Below are 23,183 nucleotides of genomic sequence, written 5' to 3'. Positions count from 1 at the left end.
TGTATTGTATAACTGTATTTTGCCACTTAAATTACCTAACCTCTTTGAGCATCAGTTTTCTGATGTATAAAATGAAAACGATGCCTGCTTACTTAATTGTATTGTTTTTATAGTCTAATGACTTAGATTTGAATCTGATTATTTCCTGTAATACAGGCAATAGAACCTTATCACAATACTTAACCATGTATCAGACACTAAGAGCTACAGATCTACACATTCATTTAATGCCCACAACAGCCTTATGAAGTAGATTATAGATGAGGAAACTAAGGTACAGGGGTACTAAGAAATCGCCCAGAGTGATATAACTAGCCTGGCAGTTAGACTGGTAAGACTGGTAAGAGATTGGGATTAGAATCTAAGCAGTCTGGATCTAGAGTCTGAGCACCTAATTGTGAGCTATATTTGCCTCTTTAGTGACTTGGCTTTAGTAAAGTTACTAAATCTCTGAGCTTAAGTCCTTCATTGTAAAAGTAGAAATAATACCCATTTTATATTCTTCTTCCAGAAACTGAGAATACACATAACGTATAAAGTGGAGCTGCTACAGGGTCTGCCTCTGTCAGAGTTTCATGCCTATTTTGCTGGCAGGGCCAAATAAGGTAAAATGTAGTGTAACGACTTACAAACAGTACTTATAAGAAGGTAATGAATGTAAGTTTTATGATACGCATATCACATGAGAGTAAAAATGGTGTTTAGGGACCCAGCTCACTGTATATACTGCCCAGTGGCTGACAGGAGAGACACATTCAGAGAAATCACAACTACAGAGGTGAAGAGAGGAGGAAAACAGGGAGAATGGCCAGCTGATAAATACTAGGACGTATTCCAGATGTGCAGATATATATACAAGTAGTCAAACTCTTAAACATAAAATAAGCAGATTAAACTAAGAGCAAATTAATCAAAACATTTACTGAACATCTAATGCTGTCATAAAGCAGTTGGTATAGCAAGAGATAATAAAAACTAAATAAAATTTGCCTTTTAAGAAGCTCTCTTTAGTACCTGTTTTTCCACTTTAAAAAAGCCTCATGGGGTGGGAAGGGGAAAGGAACCTCTAGATCCTGAAGAACAAAACTAAATTTTCAGAGTTAAAAGAGACCTAATGGTGACCTGGTTTAAAAGTTTTCTTCTAAGGGACACCTGGGTGGCTCAGCGGTTGAGCGTCTGCCTTCAGCTCAGGGCGTGATCCCAGGGCCCTGGGATGAGTCCTACATCGGGCTCCCTGCATGAAGCCTGCTTCTCCCTCTGCCTGTTTCTCTCTCTCTCTCTCTCTCTCTCTCTCTCTCTCTCTCTCATAAATCAATAAAATCTTCAAAGAAAAAAAAGAAGAAAAAAAAAAGGTTTTCTTCTACCTATCTCTCCAAGTGTTCATTGTTCTGCCCAATTCCTGTTTTGCTCCCTCCAAATTCAAGAAGGCAGACTAATTTGTCATAGCAGATGAATTTGTGAGATACGCACCCCCATCTTTAGTTTTGCCCTGCCCCTCTCATCTCACCACAGCCGCCCCTCACCCTGCCACTAATGCAGCCAATCAGCTGCAGCCAAGTTTCCCAGACCAAGTAGTTTAAGGAACTATGATAATTTTCAGTGATTTCGTGACCTGGGATAAATGACCTAGATTCCAGAGCTAGGGGACGTGGCATTATGGAGCCTGTTCCATTTTCCCAGGAATGACCTGAAGCCTGTTCTGCTTTTTCCCATCACCGGGGCTCCAGTGGTAAGTAGTATCTATGTAAATTTTAGCAAAGGTGCAGATGGGACGGTATTTGCTGGTCACAATTTTTTAGAAGGGCAGTTTCTCCTGAAAGTCCTCCAACAGCCTTCTACCACACCCTATGATCTAGTTTCTTCTCCTGGGACGGTTTCCTAGACCTGCCCTTAGGTGCTCTTAGCTCCCTAAATTACCCTCCATTCCTTTTCCTCTACCTGTAAAACCTTTCCCTTTACATTTGGCAAGGAATCAATCGGGTCCATTTACAGGGCAAACAACCGAAGATTCACAGATCCAAGATTTAGTTTCAGGTACAAGTACTATTTCTTCAAATATCTTTCACATTCACACTTACACCACTTTTCGTATGCACTGAAATGTAACTGCTTTGACATGATACATCAGAGCTTGGGATTCTGGATTCAGTATGCTCAGACACAAATCCCAGGCCTCCCGCTAGTTAGCTGTGTGGCCTTGCTGGTTATGTTACCTCCCTAAGGCTCAGGTTTCTCTGAAATAAGGGAGAGGGGAACAGAACACTGGTAGCACATCCCCCTCCCTCAACCCCATGCCCACCTGGCACGGGAGGGCCCTGTGTGCCATAAATCTGCTTTCTTACTCCTTATCACAACCACACTTCCTCCAACTGACCCCAGAAATGCTGAGTTACTAAAAGTAAGAGTAATTACAGTAATTTATGGAAACTGGTTATCATTTAAGCTTTAATTACCATGCAGCACAATAACAATTATGCAAGCTATTAAATGTGTCAGATTCACTTTGCTACATATTTTATTTGATTTTTAACAACATCTATTCACATAGGCTCAGTTTGTAGCTCACGCAGCATGTGCCTCCTTACAATTAAAAAAATATTACAGTGAACAGTGCCTAGGAGGGAAAATCAGGCACCTAAGGGAGAAATTAAGTAATTTGTTTCGAAGAGCTTCAAGTATAGTCACTTCTATCTCCCTCCCTACTCACAGGATTAGACGCTTGTAGGATGGGAGAGAACTACTTCTCATTTCCAGATTTCTTTTGAGAATCTTACTGGCACAGTTTCTTTTTATACCAGGGCATAAGTAGAATGCTACCAGCTGACATACGAGTTTTTCTTGGCCACGTGCCGACCTCTTGGTCCAGTAAACTATAGTTGGAGAATAGGGGGACTGGGTCATGTGATAAAGAATATACCTACTTGGGTTCTCTGACCAACAGACACCAAGATGGGATTAGAAGTGCCAAAGTAGCACTGGAGAAGAACTGGAGAAGAAACTGGAGAAGAAAACTTAACAAAGCCAAGATGGAAATTCTCACAGATGTCCCTTGAGGTGTTACACAGGGTTCCTAGGAACAAAAGCCAAAGTTGGGCAAGGTCTAGTTGCTGACTGGTAGTAAAGTCAGTATCCTGTTGACTTCCACTAATATGAGACTTTATAACTGGGGCTAGAAGTCTGCAAATGAAAGCAAAGAGGTAAACAACCAGAGATTTATCCATTATGAGAGGTAGGGAAATGTGCTGATAACAACTTCATATAAACAATCCATGCATAAGGTAGCATTTTTAATGCCAAGCACAGTCTCTCTGCCTGGAAGCACCTGCAGCGAGCCCAGACACTAGAATTACCCTCTCTTAAAAAGCTCATTCTTTCAGCCTGAGCTTATAGCTTCAGGAAGCAAGCCTAAGAAATTAGAAGAAGACACCCAACCAGACATTTCCATCTAGCCCAAGAGTCAATGCTCACAGGCTTGCTAAGGGGACTGTAGGAGTCCCACCAGGATGCTAGGAAGATCCGGACCTTTCAGGTGGATTTCTGGGTATAAGTACTCTTCCTTGTAAAATCCAGCATGGTCTTGCCTCTCATTATCCCCTTGCCTTGTCACTCTCAGTAAAAGATCTTGCTTCCTTAGCCACAGTTAAAAACGAGCTGGACAGGAACCTCTGCAGTCTTCTGCTACTGTCACTAACACCAGAATTCCCAAATACCCCCAAAGAAATGCACCCTTCCTTTCCTCTTTTTCTCATGGGAAAGAAAGAAGGTTCTTTCCTTTGCATTTCATTCCCTCTGTGCCCCTTACAGCTCTGCTTGATCAATTAGCCCCTCTTTTTTCTATCTTTTCAATAACTCTTCATTCAATCCATCTGATTCTTTCCCACAAGCATTTTATCATGGTTAGTTTCGTGGACCCCAAGGGGGTAAAAAAAGAAAAGTGAAAACCTCCCATCATCCTATGTCTCTCTCTCTCGAGCTATCCCCCTATTTTTCTTTCCCTTTAGAGGTTAGCTTCTTGCGACAATTTTTATTGTCAAATTTTCATTTCCTCATCAAATAGTACTCTGATTCACTGCAATACAGCCTTTGTTGGGAGGCAAATCTAATAGATCCTTCATCCTCCTGATTAAGCATTCCTTCCTGCTAAAAGTGCTCCTTCCTCAATTACCATATTACTCTTTTCTGGGTTTTCTTTCATTTCTTTGATACCTTCTCCTCCTTAGTCTTTTACATATACTCCATCTTCTGTCTTCCCTTTAAATATGGGTATTCATCAGGGGTCCATGCTCAGCTTTGTGCTAAGTAATCTCATCTGTTTCAGTAACTACAGCTACATCCTTATGTGTTCAAGACCCCACACCCTTATCTCCTTGTTGAATCCTGGAGCATGTAAACTCCCTGCTAGAAACTCCTCCTTTGTGGCCCACAGGCACCTCAAATTCAATATGCCAAGAAAGAAAACTCATTACCTTTCCCACGAAGCTGCTCCTCTACTGAGTTCTCTAGCTCGGTTAATGGCTAACCCACTTAGCTGTGCCAGTCAGATTCCTGGCCATCACTCATAGCTCTCTTCTCCCATTTATTAAGATACCAAGTCCTCCTATTTTACCTACAAAGTATCTCAAGATTCCTGCTTCTCTCTAGCTTTAGTGCTACTGCCAGAATTTATTTAGGTAATTTGTTTATTCAAGAATCATCGCCTTGTTATCTAGCATCAGCTCTTGTTTGGATTACTCATCAGTCTCCTCAATTCTGTTTTCATTCCCTCTCCTCTATTCTCCAGTTTACAACCTGAGTGATTTTTTAAAATAACCTCCGGATTCAAACCTTTCACTGACTCTACAGGGTTTTCAGGATAATGTCAAACTTCCCTACATATCACAGGGCTTTCATGAGCTAGCTACTGCTTGCTTCTCATAGCCTCAACACTCAGTACCCCCCCTCCCGTCCATGCATATTCAGCCACCAACTCCTACTTGTTTCTGCCAACATCCCCCTTCTCCAAGCCCTGTCTCCTTCTCCATCCATGATGAACCTGTACAGAACTTTAGGACCCACATTAGGCATTTACATCCCCAGAGCTTGGATCAAGTATCTCCCTGTTGAGCTCTGTTAGAGCCCTTCTCATATAATAAAATACAACTGCCTGTTACTCTATTTGTCCCCTTTTCCTACTTGGTTGTGAGTTTGTTGATGGCAAGGACTCAATCTTAGTAAACTTTAAACCACTGGTTTATATGACTTGGTTTATGTTATACAATGACTGTCATACAGAAGACCTGGATCTCACCCATAAGTGGAATTTAAGAAACAAAACAGGATCCTAGGGGAAGGGAGGGAAAAAATAAAACAAGATGAAATCAGAGAGGGAGATGAATCCACAAGAATCTCTTAATCATAGGACACAAACAGGGTTGCTGGAGCAGAGGAGGCTGGGGAACGGGGTAACTGGGTGATGAACATTAAGGATGGCACATGATGTAATGACCTCTACCTCTGAAACTAATAATATATGTTAATTAATTGAATTTAAACAAAAAATTTTTTAATTTACCAACTGACAAATAGAAGAAATGTGGTATTCCTATTTAACAAAGTATTATTTACCAATAAAAAGGAATGAACCGCCAGTATTTGCTAAATATTGATGAACTTTGAAAAAGTTATGCTAAGTTAAAGAAGCCAGACACAAAGAATCACAAATTATATGATGTCACTTATATGAAATATCCATTACAGACAAATCCACAGGAATAGAAAGTGGATTAGTGGCTGCCATGGACTGTAGGAAGGTGGAATACAAAGTGACTGTTTAATGGGTTATGGGATTTCTATTTAAGATAATGAAAAAGTTCTGGAACTAGTACTAGTGATGATTGTATAATATTGTGAACATAATTTATACCACCAAATTTTACTCTTTAAAATGGCTAAAATGGTAAATTTTATGTTATGTGTATTTATTTTATAATAAAAATTTACAGAAGACCTGCACAAATATTTAATGAATTAATAGGCCAAACGGTATTATTCTGAGTATAGGCAAAGTAAAACAAACAATTTTTTACTACTGTATGGGTCATGACACAACCTTCCTCTCTCATTAATTTTCATAACAATCCCATCAGGTAAGTTGTACTACCAACCATATTTTAAGTGTAAAGAAACAATAACAGAGAAGCTAAGTGACTTGATCAAGGTAGGACTCAAATGTAGGTCTGCTATATGGTAAGACTGAGAATCTTCTATCAAACAACTACATCTCTATAATGAAATACTGAATAGTGAGTGAGGTAACTCATTCTGCAATAGGATTTCAAATCATCCTCTGTGCAACTTAATCTGTGGACATAAAACAGGGTACTTATATAAATTTAAAAGAAAAGGTCTAATTTGAATTAATCTTGTTGCTTAAAATTTTCATACATGAAGAAACATCTCCATTTTTAACAACCAAATTTAACATCTCAGCTGATAAAAATCTAATATCTCTTGCAGTTACAAGGGTTACATATTCATTAATACAAAGAAGAGCTGAGAATGGATAATTGAGAATGGAATCAGAACACTTACCTGTTCTTGGAAAGGTCTGCAGCTGTATACCCACAGAAACCCGTAGTCATGGCCATCTTCTGGCTCTTAAATCCCACAAATGAGCAGCAATATTACCAATAACCTTTAATCTGATATAGGACTATAACCTACTTTCCCTGACATGCGGACAAACACCAAATTTCAGAACTAATTTCTGGAAGGGCAAAATTTTCTTTTAGCGGTTTACTCCAAAGCATTAGGATCACTTAATACTGGCATTTCTATAGGAATATATTATAATTCTCACACTCAATTATACCACACTTTAGAGTGAAAAATAAAACCTTATCCATCCAAATAACAAACTATTACTAGTTTAACACAGGACTATTTAAAACACTCAAACAATGGTTTTAAGTTCATTTTTGAGACACATATCAGTAAGTAAAAAAGAAGGAAAAAAAAAAAAGAATACTTACAATACATCCCTGAAGTCTCCAAAAACATACATATGCCTAAAGCTGTCAATAGCTATGACAGGACAATCTGCTGGAGTTTTCTGTATGTGCAGAAGAGGATGTCTAAATTTGTCACAGTCAGCATGTAAAAAGTTTATTGTACCTTTACAGGAAATAGAATTTGGAGAGATAGATTAGAATTTTCTTGACTATAGTCTCATAGGATTATAAGTTCATGAAAAGTGACATACTAATTTAATTTTAAAAACCAACATGCTTTAGAGTAATATAGGTCACAAAAACTACAACCTAAATATTACAACATTTAAAAGATGTAGAATTTCAGTACTTAGGGCAGAGTATAATTTCCTTAGAAATTATATGAACTCAACCTGAATTCAAATGCTATAGTGAATTTTTAAAATTTTCTTTAAATGGGCAATTACCTATCCAGGTCTCAGTTGTGAGCAGTTCATGAAACTGACATATGAGCTGTTCTCAAGGGACCATCTTCACAGAGCTCCTTCCAGTCCCGACTGGTTGACATTTAATATAATTCAACCCCAAAATACTTATTCAGTGATTAAAGAAAAAAAAAAAAAAAAAGCATGGCTCTATACAATGCCCTCACTTTATTTTGTTTGACTTGCTTCTCTAACTACAGAGGAAAAGTGGGTGAAAACTCAAATTCCTTTCTGACAGTCTAGAGAACTCCACAGAGAACTACTCAACATTCTTTCATTTAGAAGTAAATGTTAGACTGTGTGAGTTCGTTTGGTGATATCTCTGGGACGATCCATTAGAAAGGGATTGCTCAAGTATCAAAAGTGCTGGAAGGAAAAACTAACATTGTCCACTCATGACCCCCCTTTTCCATGCTATTTGATTTCAGGAGCTATTAATAGTTGTGTTTGTTTGTTTGTTTTTTAAAAACCCAGTGCTTCATATTATCTCTACTAATGCCTCCCACCCCCATGTCGATGTGTACATTCAGGGGTTGAGTAGAGTTAACATTACTTATAAAATTTTTTAACCCAAATATGTTTACATTGATATGAATGTAATGGGGGAGGGGAGGGACAGAAGAAAGGTTGAAAATAAACACCTTCATCTGTCTACCTTTTTCACTTATTAATTGTCGGGCTACTTCATTCTGGAATATTTCTAAGCTTTCCGTATCTTCTTTCATGTGGAAGAGTATGAGAAAAGGCAGTCCTTCTTCTGTCAATTCCTGTATGCAAAAGTATTCAATAAGAATTATCAGGCCTTGCCATTGTTCTTGGTATGAACAATCTGATCCCAACCCATGTCACATGCATAATGACTGCAACATGCCAGAAAAAAAGGTCCAAACATTAGCCTTAATGGAAGAAGGACCCAAGCCATCTACCTGAAGTACCGAGGCACTCAGAGGATCCACATGTCCTACTGTACTGCTGGAACTGATCTGCCTTAAAGTAACCACTTGGGCTGGTCTATCAGCTCCTTCTAGATGAAACCATGACATTTAAAAACTGACCAAAGGAGGAACTATGCTGGTTCTTTATCAAGATGCTGATTTTGAGGTGGGATAAACATGATTAGTATTTTCATTCTTAACAAATATCACTGAAAAACTGAGTGACTGCAGCAGCAACAAATAAATCTAACTGACTGGGAAACATGATTCTTCTAGAGTTTATTACAAAAACCACTCCACTTACATGAGAACTACTTAAAGCTGCAAAGTGTTTGATTCAGAACAAAAGACAAAAACCCCACAAGATTTTACCTATACACAATGCATTGATGTTAAATTATTAACAAGGACCTGCTACTATATATGTGTATATGTCTATACAAGGCATGGACACGAAAGCACCTCAAAAATTATTGAATGCCTTAAAAACTGGTATTATTGTTACTGGAGAATAATCAAGAGAAACATGATGTATATAGATAGCCAACTTATTTATTATCTGACAAATGCTAAGTTCTGACTCATAAGAAAGAGCCCAGAAAGGGCTTCATAATAAAATTATTATAATAAAATTATTTCCATCAACTATCCTTTTGCGTGTCTCTATGTAATTTAAGAATTGCAGCAGCAAAAAACACAAACATCCTTTATGCTAAAAAAACTGAAACTAGAACCTATCTTCTAGGACATGAGTTTGCGTAATGGTTTCCGTCTCCGTGTTGCAGCCTGTTACACTCATATACAGAATAAATTATTAAGCTTCTTGTCACATTTACCTTTTTCAATTGAAATATAACTCACATACCATAAAATTCATCATTTTTAATACAATTTGGCGGGTTTTATTACAGTCACAAGGTTTTCAAACATCAACACTATCCAATTCCAGAATGTTTGCATCACTTCAAGAAGAAAACCCGTACTCACTCGTGAGCAATTGCTCTCTGTCTCTCTTCCCCCGCGGCCCCGGCATCACACTGATCTTTTAGCAAGCGAACTTACAATTTCTTCCTCCTTTCTTTTTATCTCTTCAGCTCACAATTTTTTTCTTTTCCCAACACATTCATTGCTTCCACTCCCATGATTCTGTCTTTGGACTCATCTGCTCTAGCCTGGCAACTTCAACTAGAGTCCAGCAATCTCCAGCACTACTAATTGGTTCCTTCTCTATATCCAAGCCCAGTTCCAGTCCTCAATCTAAGTCTGGATTCCCAACTTCCTGTTCAATATCTCCATTTCGGTGGTGGGACGGGGGGGATCTTCATTTCGCAGCCCAACCAGTGCCTTCGACACTCAACATTAAGGCACAAGCCCCTCCTCTTACTTCCCTATTTCCATGAGTACTTCCACTTCTTTGTCCTTTTTTTATAGGATCCAAACGCCTCTTCTAGGAAGTCATCCCTGATTCCTACCCATTTCCACCCAAGGTAGAAATGAATTCTCTCCTCTATTTTAAGAGAGAAGTAATGAAGAGATGAGTAGTTTGAATACATCCATGTCAATTAGCCTGCTGCACCAACTTATATACATTAATACAGTAGCTGGTAGTTTATGCTGCCTGGGCTTTCATGTTTACCTGTGTCCACACCAACATATTCTTTATGAAATCAGTATTAAAAGATTCAGGAGAGGGTTATCAAGACAACCAACATTAGAGGTTAACAAACCTTTCCTGGTAGTTTAAATGATTTTGGGTTACAACATGAAATAAAAATCTAAAGAATTTTAAATGTGACTACTATGGCGGTAGGCAGGGGAACCATTCTTAATTGTTTAAGATTTTCCAGGTCTATACCTTTCAACTCTGTTTTAGAAACGATTCCTGTAAGAACTGCCAACGTAAAAACAGTATGGATATTCTTTAAAAATTAAAAATAGAATCGCCATATGATCCAATAATTCCACCACTGGGTATTTACCCAGAGAAAACAAAAACACTAATTTGAAAAGATATATACACCCTACTTACAATAGCCAGACTATGGAAGGAACCCAAGTGTCCATCTACAGGTAAACAGAGAAAGAAGAGGTGGTCCATACACATACATACACACACACACACACACACACACACACACACACACGTACACATAATGGAGTACTGCTCAGCCATAAAAAGAATAACATCTTGCCATTTGTAACAACATGGATGGATCTAGAGGGTGTAAGGCTACATGAAATAAGTCAGTCAGAGAAAGACAAATACCATATGATTTCATTCATATGTGGAATTTAACAAACAAATGAGCAAAGGAAAAAATAGACAAATCAAGAAACAGACTCCTAACTATAGAGGACACACTGATGGTTAGCAAAAGAAAGGGGGTGGGTGATGGGTGAAACAAGAGATAGAGGGATCCCTGGGTGGCGCAGCGGTTTAGCGCCTGCCTTTGGCCCAGGGCGTGATCCTGGAGACCCGGGATCGAATCCAACGTTGGGTTCCCGGTGCATGGACCCTGCTTGCTTCTCCCTCTGCCTGTCTCTGCCTCTCTCTCTCTCTCTGTGACTATCATAAATAAATAAAAATAAAAAATTTAAAAAAAAAAAAAAAAAGAGATGGAGACTAGGGAGTACACTTGTCATGATGAGCACTTGGTGACGTATGGAATTATTCAATCACTATGCTGTACACCTAAAACTAATATAATGCTATGTTAGTTATACCATAATTTTTTTTTTAGTTATACCATAATTTTAAAAATTAATTACAAATTACAAATAAAATTAATCAGATTTTCTTACAAAATAAAGAAAAGAATGTGTTTTGGGGGGAAAAAAATGAACATGAACTGCCAAGGAAGGTAAATAATTGGTGATAAGTTCCTAAATCTTTCTAAGCCTCTGAGGACTAAATAAGCTAATGTAATCAACAAATGTATTCAGCTAAACATACCCAAAGCCCAGAGAATGAGGAAAGGAGCAGAATGTTCATCTGACAAACCAGGAGAGTGTGCAAGTGAGCAGGCTTTACTGGAGCATAACCGCACTGGTCTAGGTGTTGCACAAGTGCAGAGCCATAGTACTCAGGACAAGACACCATACAAATCACAGAGCCTAAAGTAGCATCTGACCCTTCACAGGACTGTCCACCCCTGACCAAGTAGGTGGTGGCTATATGGGTATGTGATAATTAGAACTACATACTTAAAATCTGAACTACACACCTGCAATTCTTTAACGTGTAATCCATCACTCTCTTATGTACCTCATAGACACAGCCCTTGTTCTTGTTCCTCCAATATCAGACTCTTGGTGTTTTGTTTTTGTGGGAGGGGTAAGAGTTTGGATGGACTTCATTTCAGGAGCATGGGATCACTGAGGTCAATTACATGGTAATATCTGATACTGCTTTCATTATTACAATGAAAGAGAACACAATTTCATTCTCTGAAGATAGGAATTAGAAAAACCTTTTCCTGGCAAAAGATTATTCACTGTATATAATTAATTATAACTAAAATCTGCAGAGCACTGCTTCTACAGGGCACCCCCTTAACCACTGGATAGTATCAGCATCACCTGAGAGGCATGGTCAAACTCATCTTCAAGGCTACTGCAAGAAGTGCAACAGAGGCGTTCTGGGACAGCAAAGGCAAAGAGCCAGTGGCCTCCATTATGGAAATGGCTATGACAAGTTCTGTTCACTGTATGATTTGTACAGCTGGTAAATGTGTAGTAAAATAGTAACATGGCTGGAGGAAGCTTGCTTTTTCAGAAATCTGAATTAAAGATAACACATGTCAGAAAGCCATACCTCTCCATTTTCAAATGTTATTTCTCGAACAAGAGGAACACATTTATCTTGAATCCAATTGTAAGTCCCATCGAAATTTGTCATAGATCCCAAGTATACCATATCTGGAGCAGAATGCTGTTACAAAAGCAGAGGGAAAAAATTAAACAACGAATCTAACTTGTGCTAGCAAAAATGCATTCTCAAAGCCATCTATGAACCCAGAAAATCTACAGAGTATACAAAAACAAAAACAACAAAAACCCCAAAAGACAAAAAACATGGAACTTCCGAGAAAGAGAGCCATACAATTCTGTATCCAACCTGTGATGTCTAAGCCTTCTGCTTTTCCTCAGATCTGAGTCAACTAATTGTTTATCAGTATCTTCACCAATGGCAGGCAGGCATTGTGAAAAAGAATGATCCAGATTAATTAATTTAGCTATCCCTTAGAGTTGAAAATGTTGGAAGAAAGTTTGGAAACTTCCAGGAAAAAGGCTTTGAGACATACAAGATACTATATAAATCCAAAGCATTGCTATCTATAATATTTCTTACAGTATCTCTTTCTACATTTACTCAAAATCAGTATTTAAGAAGTGCTTAAAATGAGGACAAAAATAATAGCTACTATTAACTGAGTAAACTTACCGTGTCCAAGCACTGTTTGTTGTAACCATCTTATATATGTTCACTCATTGAATCCTTGAAACATCCCCATAAGACAAGGACTCTTATAATCACAGCTATTTTTATTAATGAACAAACTGAAGGATAAAGAAGCTTAGAGACTTTCCTGAGTCACACACCTAGGAAGGTGGCAGTTTTGACATTAACGTGGAGTCTCATTCCAGAGCCCGTGCACTTAACAACCAACTGTACTGGATTTTGATAATGTAGAGACAGTCACACTATGAACCTATTAATGAAATGCACTTGCAGAAAATAGGCAAATACCTATCTGAACTCAGAATAGGAAATGAGCATTCTAAGCAAAAAAATTCACTCACAAGACTACATAAAAATTAAAAACTTCAGTGTACCAAGACACTGCAAACAACACTAAAATGAAAACTATGAATCGAAAAAATATCAACACACTTCTATTTGTAATTGTGAAAAACTGCAATGACAGAGCAGCAGGTCAACTGAGATGACAAATATTGTGATTTCTGCCTCTTGGGTGTGGCTACCATCATCTGGGTCAGAGCAACTACTTCTAAGTTCAGATACACTTAACTTCTTAGCCAAGGGTTAAAAGCAACTGAGTTGCTCCCTATTGTCTGGCAAGTATCAGGTTAATTTATACACCAGAGACCTTGGAAGCCTGGCTAGTCTGACCCAGGCAGGAGTGATGATCACAAAACACTGAAGCCTTTTTTGGAATTTAGGTCACATAATGAACACAAAACAGAGAGGTGGGTAAGGCCCGGGGATCAGGAGATCTCTAGTCCCAGCTTGACCACTAAATTCCTATGTGATTTTAGGCCTATGTATCCCCATCTTTACCTTAAAAGGTTTGAATTAGTACAAGATGATGACTTAAAATTCCTTTCTGTACTAAAATTCTATGATTCTGTGAATTAACAAGTATAAAACCACAGATTATACTATACATGTATTTAAATTATATTTAAAATTATATACACTATGAAATAGCAACTTACCCCCGGTGGTTTGTAGATTATGTTGTCTCCACTGTATCTTTCTGGTTTTGAAACAGCTCTAATAGGAAGAGAGAAGTAGTAGTAATACCTTTTAGACTAATAATAGCAGTGATATACTTGAATGAAACAGAACTGGCTGTTTTGCAATGTATGTATTGCAATGATTTGAAATAACATGCTTGTCCATCATCTTTCCTACTCATATAGACTATCCAATACCAACAAAAGCATGTATTTGAAGGGAAACTTTAATATGAGGCAGATTTTTTTTTTTTGAGGCAGATTTTTTTAAGGGAAAATTTTAGTTAGCTGTTTTTGTGACTCAATGTTTTATAAGTTTGGGTTGGCAGTTTGAGCACCAAAAGGCTATTTTTGACCCCGACTGTTTCCAGTAACTGGGGATCAAGGTCATTGATGTGGTTGCATAGATCAATCACAAAAACACATTACTTGGTTCTAAACACAATCACAGATTCTCTACTTTTTATTTTTTAAAACTGGACTTGTTAAAAAAAAAAAGAAAGAAAAAGTGGATGAGCTGGAATAACTTATATCATTAGAATATAATTCTACAATAACCAATTATTTTGTTCTATTTGTACACTGTTATTTCCTATGCCCTAGTACAGTATCTGGCACATAATAGATATCTGACAAATGTTTGGTGAGTGGATTCTACAACAAATTCTAAGTCAAATAGGTAACTTTTTTCTCTTTCTAAATTATATTTGGATTAATTGAACACTGATTTATCTCCAGTTTCTGACTAGAGTCGTACAGGATGGCAGTACAAGGGATGCTGAGACTAACTGATGCCAGTGGAACGAAAAGGGAGAACATGCTCCATCCATCCATTCATTCACTAACTATTCACTAGGTGCTTCCTTCGTACCAGGTATGGCCTTAGCACTGAGTACACAGCAGTGAACAAAACTGACAGCATCTGTGTTCTCGGGAAGCTGACATTTTGGTGGAAAGAAAGACAAGCAAATAGATATGTTTATTTATTTGGGTGATCAAAAACCAAAAAAAAAAAAAAAAAGTGCTCTGAAGAAAACTAAGTGGCTAAAGAATGGCAAGGGGGGTGATGGCAATGCTATTTTATAAAAAGTCATCAGGAAAGCTCTTCCCAAGGAGGCAATACCAAAGAGATGCACTTCAGAACCCGAGAACAGTAAGGGCATGGGCCGTGGCGGAAGTGCCTGCAGTGTGTGAGGAGCAAGCACATGGCTTGTGGCCCGAGAGCAGTCACGCAGTCATGCAGAGAGCATGGGGGGGTCAGGGGAGACAGTCTTCACTTATTTACTCCGACACTGGTCTCCCAATATCACTGATAATGTTTCCAATAAAACACAAAATCTACAGAAGCATTAAAATAAGGACAAAGATCACACAATGGAAAAGGACATACTGTGCCAGAAACCCAGGCTCTACTCAAGATCATCACTAAAATGGAGTCTAACAGTTACAGGCCCAAGAAAAGAGAGAAATAATACTGCATCAAGTCAAAGGATGGTGGAGAAAACCCCCAGTGTAAAGAAAGGGAAAGAACCATAGAATGATTCCACTTTGAGAGGGAAAGAGAAAGACAGGAAGAAAGTCAGAGAAGTCGGAAAAATAAGAAGCAAACCAGGGGGATTCAAGGTAGCCTAAGTATAGACACAGCAGAAAAGGACAGGGTAGTTGATTGTCCCAGCCTTCAGAGAAACTGAAGAGCATTAGAGAATGAAGAAAGGCCACTGGACTTGGTAATTAAGAAGTACTTTGGGACTGTGCAGAAAGAAGTCTCACAAGAGTAATGAAGGCAAAAGTTGGATACAAGGGTACGGATTTTTCACTGGTTAGAGTTTAAGAAATTCAGGGTGGCCAAGCATAAATAATCTTTGAAAAAATTAGAAATGAAAAGAAAGGGACAAGATTTTAGCTCAAGAGATAGAACAGAAAGGTCAGGAAAGAGAGAATCATGTTTTTGGCAAAGGAAAAGTAGGTCATGAAAAGGGTCAGGGTGAAAACACAGGGAAGTGAGGACAATTGACGGGTGAATGCCACAGAGGATCCTGGAAGGATGGTAATAAAGACACAAAAAAAGATGCTAGCCGTGGAAAGGAGTTCTGTTCCTCTGGGTCAGGGAAGACAGAAGAAAAGGTGGTGGAGAGCCAGAGATTAATCAAGACAACTAAGCCCATGCTGCTTCATGAGAAAGACCAGGAGTTGTTTCAGTTTGGAAACCCACACATTAGCACTTCGTGTGAACACAGAATAGTGTTAGTAAATGAACTGAATAAAAGCATGAGAAATAGTTGTTAACTTGTCCATTCTTTTTCACTTACCCATATTCTGAAATAAGAGTACCAAAAGAAGAATTAACAGACTTTTAAACTCTTAAAAGAGGTCAGAAATATGTGTCAAGAAGGCTGGTTAGTGACTTTAAGGAACTGAGATCATTTCTGGAGAGATCAATTTCAGAAAATGACCACACATAACAAGAATGTAACATGGCAGTCAAGTCGATCCACTAACACACTCTCAATTAGGATACTTACCCAAATGCAGAAAGGAAGGCACAGTCATCATGCAAAATATTTGCTACTCTTTCAAAAACTCTATAGTTTTCTGAGTCCTTTTGCTCAAAATATCCAATGATATTTCTTTTGCTGCGCTGTAAAATAAAGTATGTAATTATTTTACAAACATATAAAGACATGCAAAACATGTTATCTCATTCACCCAACTGGTTCAACTATCTACAAATGGGGAAGCACTATAAAAGCATATTTGGATTTTAACACCTAGTCCAAAAGACTGCATTAGGTTGAAAATAATCTTACCTCCCATCTAATGTAATCATAAACATTTCCTTCTAGCATTTTAACTAATCAGTGATAATCTGTTACTCAATAAGGTGATGAATTCCTAAGTAAGGTGACTATTCTTAAAACTATACATGGATTCATAACGTACGACCTTTGGTAGACTCCTTCCTGGGTCTCTCACACATTCCTACACAGTTAGGTATAGCCAAAACCAAGCCCTTGACCACTCATGATCCAGGCCATTCCTCAGGGTTGTGCTTGTAGCAAGCCACACGGCAGTGTGAGGTAATCTCCACCTGGGCTGAAGCACAGGCATACTGCTGGCTCAGAAACAGGACTTCTCAGAGGCCACAGTTCTCCCTCGACAGAACCTCCAGAGTATACAGGCATCCACCTCCAGAGGACTTGGGCGGGGGGGGGGGGGGGGGGGGGGTGACAAACGCTAACGTGGTCTCATTATTTGCTAGGATATGAGCAACAAAGTCTTTTATCTCTGACCCAGGAGCCTTATGCCTTCTGACAGCATCCATGAAAGGCTAACTTCATAGCTGGTGAGCAGGGTAAAAGTCAAATCTCAAACTTGAAATGACAAACTACAGCCCAAACTCAATACCTTAAAAAAAAAAAAAACTACTTAGTATACAACGGAAAGGGTTTTTTATTAAGGAGGGCTATTTTAGAAGACACTAGAAATTATACAAAGAGCTGATATGGGAGTAATTAGAGCAGATATCCTGAGGGTCTCCACTAAGGCAAATATGGAGATCCTTGTGGCAGATGCCTGACATTAACTTCTGTCTTCACAACTCAGGCTACTCTTTTGTCCTTAATCAATTTAAATTAGTGCAGCTCTACTGTATGCTACATATTTTATCCAAAGACTCAGTAAAACATGAGCATTTCCCTGGAGAATTAATTCAAGAAAAATTTAACTCTCTAAGTATGTAGATGTCAGATCCACTGCAATGAACTCTAAGAAAATGTCCAGATTATTAGATCGTGTAAGACTTTGTTTATATTAAACAGGCAATGTTCATTGGATCCAATAAAACTTAACAACTTACATCAAGAGTGGTGATTTCTGCTAAGTCATGAAGTTCTTGAACAGGGTCGCTTTTCTGTTGCCTGATGTAATCTGCAAGAGCTTTCACTGAGCGCTGGCCCCTATATTCTCTCTTCATCATCATCCCATTACGAAATAATTTGAGGGTTGGGTATTTGCTTATCCTGTACCTCTGGGCTATATCAGCTAAAAGAATAAAAACAAAATTAACTTCACTCTCGTACTTGCTCTGAGTGAGCACATTAGCCCAACAGTCAAAATTCTTACAATTATTTAGAGAGAATATTTTGGCTCATATCAGTGTTAGAAAAAAAATTAATCGTGACAAGTTTATATTAAGTTTATACTGATTAAGAGGCCAGGCTTTGGACATATATTGCCTGGTTTAAATATCAAATTTGCTATTTACTTGCTATGTGAACTTGTAAGTTATATCAACTCTGTTAGGTTCTCATCTGTTATGTAAAGGATAACCACACAGGGTTGTTTTAAGGACTAAATGAGATAACACAAATGCATGACTCAGTAAGTTTAGTGTTTGTAAATATTATTATATATATATGCCAGAAAATAATTAGAATGTGTAAAATTCCCATTTTAAAAATAGTTCAACTCACTCTATACTTGTGAGAATCTCTTAGAGCATTTAATAAAAGAAAATTAAATTTAAAACTATACTCAAAGTCTAAAAATATTAGATTCTTTGGCTGGTAGAAATAATTCATAATCCCAAATATACAAATTTTGTGTAAGCTAATACAATAAAGCCCAAAAGTCAGCAGTATATACTTAAAAAAAAAAGTCCCTTATGACCTATGGGTATATTCTCAGGCAGTGTAGATTTTTAAAAGAACACACACACACACACACACACACACACACACACAAATCCTTGAAATTAGCATGTATGTTCTCAAAATAAGAATCTAAATCAAACTGTATGCTGATCTCATTTGTAGAAATCACAATTACTAAGATACAGACTTAATCAAAATAGAAAAGCCTTTGAATATTTCAGCTGTTATTTCCAAGAGGTGGCAAATAACAAGAAATCAGCATCTTGTAGGCACTAGAAAAGCTCAAAGGCCACGCTACTCACATAGATGAAAATAGTAAAAGATACACTGAAGTTTTAAACTGAAGGAGGCTTGAGAGGGCACTAAAGTGACCTAAAACAGGTAGCAGGTTGTTTTCTTAACTGAGTTGTAAATGAGGGCAGAATTCTAAAGCGTTGGCACAAGAAACCATGAAAATTCTCTTCCCCCACCTCCCACTTCTAATGGCTACAAAACAAAACAAAACCTATAAAACCACAATAAGGCTCTGCTGACCACCTTCATCTTCTTCACCTCCCCACCTTCATTTTCTAAGAGAGTCTATGGTAGAAACATACACGTGTGCTGACAGCTGAATACATGGGTGTATTCAGACGTCAAATCTATCAATCTGTACCTTTTAAATATGTACAGTTTACTGGATGTCAATTCTACCTCAATAAAGGAGTTTTTAAAAATCTAAGTGAATACTGACTATACAAAACAATGACAGTTATGCCTCGTGGGAGTTCAACACAAACTAAAATACATGATGACATCAACAGCATATAAGCTGGGGTAGGAGAGCTGACGAGGAGGTTAAGGATTCTAAGTATTCTGAGGTCTCTCTGTACTACTCAGGAAGAGGGAAAAGTACTTACAGTATTTGGTAAGTCAAGATGTATTTTGTTTTCTCTAGGATAAACAATTAGGGAGAGCTAAACTGATGTATTAGGGGTTAAGTATGCACATGGGTTCTCAGAAGGAGGTTGAGAGAAAAGGCTATGTAATTAAGATCACGTAACACTTTGATAAAATCCAAAGAAGATCTATAAAGGAGGAATAGTGCTTGACTACTAAAATCCCCTGAAGAGAAAACAAATATAAGCAAAAAAAGGGAACCATTGGTTACATATGAGGCCAAGGAGAGTATTTTATTCATCAAATCACAGAAATCTGAAATAATATTAAGATATCTTAATATAGACACTAATCTATTTGGTTTAGCAGCTGGGACTTCTTGAAACAGAAGACTAGTAGATATAGCACTATATACCCTCTTCTCCCTGATACATTATAATGAGAAAACACGTCTTTGAGGAGTTGTAAGACTAGTGGGTTCTATCACCTGAGCAAGGAATTAATGAGATTAAATTGGTGCTACAAAGTGAGGGGTAAGAGTACTTCCAGAAGCCAGTAGAGAAGTCTTTTAAGAGAAACAGAGGCACTTGTTGTAAGGCAAAGGCCATGAAGGCTTTGCCTTACCCTACTTTTCAGAAAACTAGCATGAAAGAAAGAATAAAAGGTAAAGTTAAAGGAACTTTAACTTCCTTTTTTTAAAAGATTTTATTTATTTATTCATGAGAGATGGTGAGAGAGAGAGAGAGAGGCAGAGACACAGGCAGAGGGAGAGACAGGCTCCATGCTGGGAGCCCGATGTGGGACTTGACCCTGGGACTCCAGGATCATGCCCTGGGCCAAAGGCAGGGACTAAACCGCTGAGCCACCCAAGGATCCCGGAACTTTAACTTCCTAATGAAAAACCCCTTTGGTCCCCAGCATATGACACAGTGAAACCTTGCATATTATAAAATGAATATTTGCAGTGATGTAGAAATGAAAATTATTTTAATAAAAAAGCTGTTACAATTAGGTTAAGAAGTTTTACAGGCCAGTGCCACAGTGCTGTGGTCTGTAATATGGAAAATGTCTTTTTATACCATCAATAAAAGACTGCTTAAAAACAGGAAAGTACATCCATATAAAGAAATACTAGACTGTTACACAAGGAAATGAAAAAGATCTCCTTATGCTGCTCAGGAGCAATCTCCAAGATATACTGTTAAGTCAAAAAATCCAGGAACAGAAAGATGTGCATAGGTATGTTATTTTGCATAATAAATATGGGGAAGAATAAATAAAATTAGTTTTAAAGAAATTTTAACACCAGCATTGTTATTCTGAAATAAAGACACATATTATAGATAAAGCACATGGTAATTATGCTAATGCCATTGAAAGTCAAGATTCTCAGCATTAGAGATAAAAAGAATACGAACAGAAAATTGAGAAAATTAAGTAAAAGCCCTGTAAATGTTTAATTTCAATTGGAACTACCAGCAAAAACTGGTATGAGGAGAAATGGCCAATCCTACCAAATATTTAAGGAAGAGATAATTCTATTTCCACACAAAGTTTTCCCGAAAATTGAAGAGAAGTTGTTTACTTTCCAACTCTTTCTATGATGCCAGCATTACTCTTATTCCAAAACTAGAAAAGACATTATAAGAAAATTACCAATATCCCTGATAAACAAAACTAGAGGGCTTAAACCAGCAAAGTGCAACCTTTACTGCAACCTACAGGAATCCAAACTGTGTGTTACTGCATACAGATAGACAAACAGATCAATGAGACAGGGTCCAGAAACAGACCTACATATACATATAGACTGATCTTTGATCTTTTGGTGCAAAAGTAAAATCTAACTATATACTACTTATAAAATACATATCTAAATATAAAGATGCTCAAAGCTTGAAAGAAAGGCTAAGGGAAGATATACTGTGCAAAAACTAATCAAAAGAAATCTTGTATAGGGATGCTTGGGTAGCTTAGTGGTTGAGCGTCTGCTTTCGGCTCAGGGCGTGGTCCTGGTCCAGGAACCAAGTCCCATATCAGGCTCTCTGCAGGGAGTCTGCTTCTCCCTCTGCCTATGTCTCTACCTCTCTCTGTGTGTCATGAATAAATAAATAAATAAAATCTTTTTAAAAAAGAAATCTCGTATAGCTATATTAATAGTAAATAAGTATACATCAAGGCAAAAAACACTGCTAGAGACCAAGAGGGACCCTTCATAATAAAAAGTTCAATTTTCCAGGCAGATACAATTCTGAATTTGTATACATCAAATAATAGCCTAAAAATATACAAAGTAAAAACAGAACTACAAAGACGAATATATAATCATGGTGGGAAATTATTAACACACTTCCTTCAGTAAGCAACATAACAAATTAAATCAATAAAGAGAATTTGAACAAAGCATCTAAAAAACTTGATTAAACTGACACACGTAGAACACACTACGCCAAAGCTGTGGACCACACATTCTTTGCAGGTCATATATACCATATAAAAAACAAACATGATGAGTCACAAAAAAACCTCTCAACAACTTTCAAATGATTCAACTCATAATGAGAATTAAAAAATTATACCGACATGGATCAGAGATGAAACCACAAAGAGAAACTGGAAAATACTGTGACATGAATGATAATGAAAATACCGATGAGAACTTGCAGCATGCAGCCATCGTGATACTCACAATGAATTTATGACATTAAAATGGACATGTCAGAGGGGAAAGGCTGAAAAGCAAAGAGCTAAGCATTGATCTTAAAAAAGTATAAAAAGAACAAATTAAAAACAAAGAATAAAGAAGTGAATGAGAAAGATAAAAGCAAAAATCAATGAAGCAGAAAACAAATATACAATGGAGAAGATCAAAAAGCTAAAATTTGGTTCTTTGCAAAGACAATAAAATTGATAAACCACCAGAAAGACTATCAAGTAAAAAATGAAAGAGAAAACAATTTAAGGAATGTAGCAGGGAATATTTAACTTGTATAATAAGAGATTACCAATAACATAATGACAATAAGTTTGGAGATTTAGATAAACTTTTCTTTTTAAAGATTTATTTATTTTTAAAGAGGACAGGGCAGTCCCAGTGGCTCAGTGGTTTAGCGCTGCCTTGGGTCCAGGCCCTGATCCTGAAGAGAGAGGACAGAGAGAGAATGAGAGAGGGGAGGGGTAGAGAGAGAATCTGAAGTAGACTCCACGCTGAGTGTGGAGCCCAACGTGGAGCTCTATGTCACAACCCTGAGATCATGACCTGACCCCTAACCAAGTCAGACACATAATCAACTGCGCCACCCAGGCACCCCTAGATAAAGTTTTAAAATTTCCATTATTTCTCCAAAGAAGACATTCAGCTGGCAACAGAGACATGAAAATATGCTCAACATCCCTCATCATCAGGGATATGCAAATCGAAACTACAATGAAATATCAGTCACACCTGTCAGGATGGCTAAAATCAACAACACAAGAAACAAGTGTTGGGGAGGATGCGGTGAGAAAGAGAAACCCTCTTGCATTGTTGGTGGGAAAGCAAACTGGTACAGCTACTGTTGAAGACAACATGGAGGTTCCTCAAAAATTTAAAAATAGAACTATTCCACCATTACTGGGTATTTATCCAAAGAATACAAAAAACACTAATTCAAAAGGATATATGCACCCCTATGTTTATTGCAGCATTATTTACAACAGTCAAATTATGGAAGCAGCCCAAGTCTCCATCAATAGATGAATAGAGAATATATATATGTGTGTGTGTGTGTGTGTGTGTGTATA

General features: G+C 37.7%; 1 protein-coding gene across 2 annotated transcripts in view; it reads right to left on the bottom strand.

The window, feature by feature from the left end:
* ERP44 (endoplasmic reticulum protein 44) overlaps positions 1 to 23,183 on the bottom strand; it is a 92,948-nt gene that overhangs the window by 12,238 nt on the left and 57,527 nt on the right. For both annotated transcript variants that reach the window (XM_041761130.1, XM_041761131.1), the window contains 6 exons: positions 17,726 to 17,910; positions 16,392 to 16,507; positions 13,849 to 13,906; positions 12,203 to 12,319; positions 8,109 to 8,220; positions 7,011 to 7,152 (listed from right to left, as the gene is read on the bottom strand). In XM_041761130.1, coding sequence (XP_041617064.1) covers positions 7,011 to 7,152; positions 8,109 to 8,220; positions 12,203 to 12,319; positions 13,849 to 13,906; positions 16,392 to 16,507; positions 17,726 to 17,910 — 730 coding nt within the window. The remainder of the gene's footprint in view (positions 1 to 7,010; positions 7,153 to 8,108; positions 8,221 to 12,202; positions 12,320 to 13,848; positions 13,907 to 16,391; positions 16,508 to 17,725; positions 17,911 to 23,183) is intronic.

The sequence above is a fragment of the Vulpes lagopus genome, chromosome 7 (assembly GCF_018345385.1).
Source record: "Vulpes lagopus strain Blue_001 chromosome 7, ASM1834538v1, whole genome shotgun sequence".
In the NCBI taxonomy this organism is placed as follows: Eukaryota; Metazoa; Chordata; class Mammalia; order Carnivora; family Canidae; genus Vulpes; species Vulpes lagopus.
Note: the sequence above shows the minus strand (reverse complement) of the source record. Positions and strands in the feature narration are given on the sequence as shown.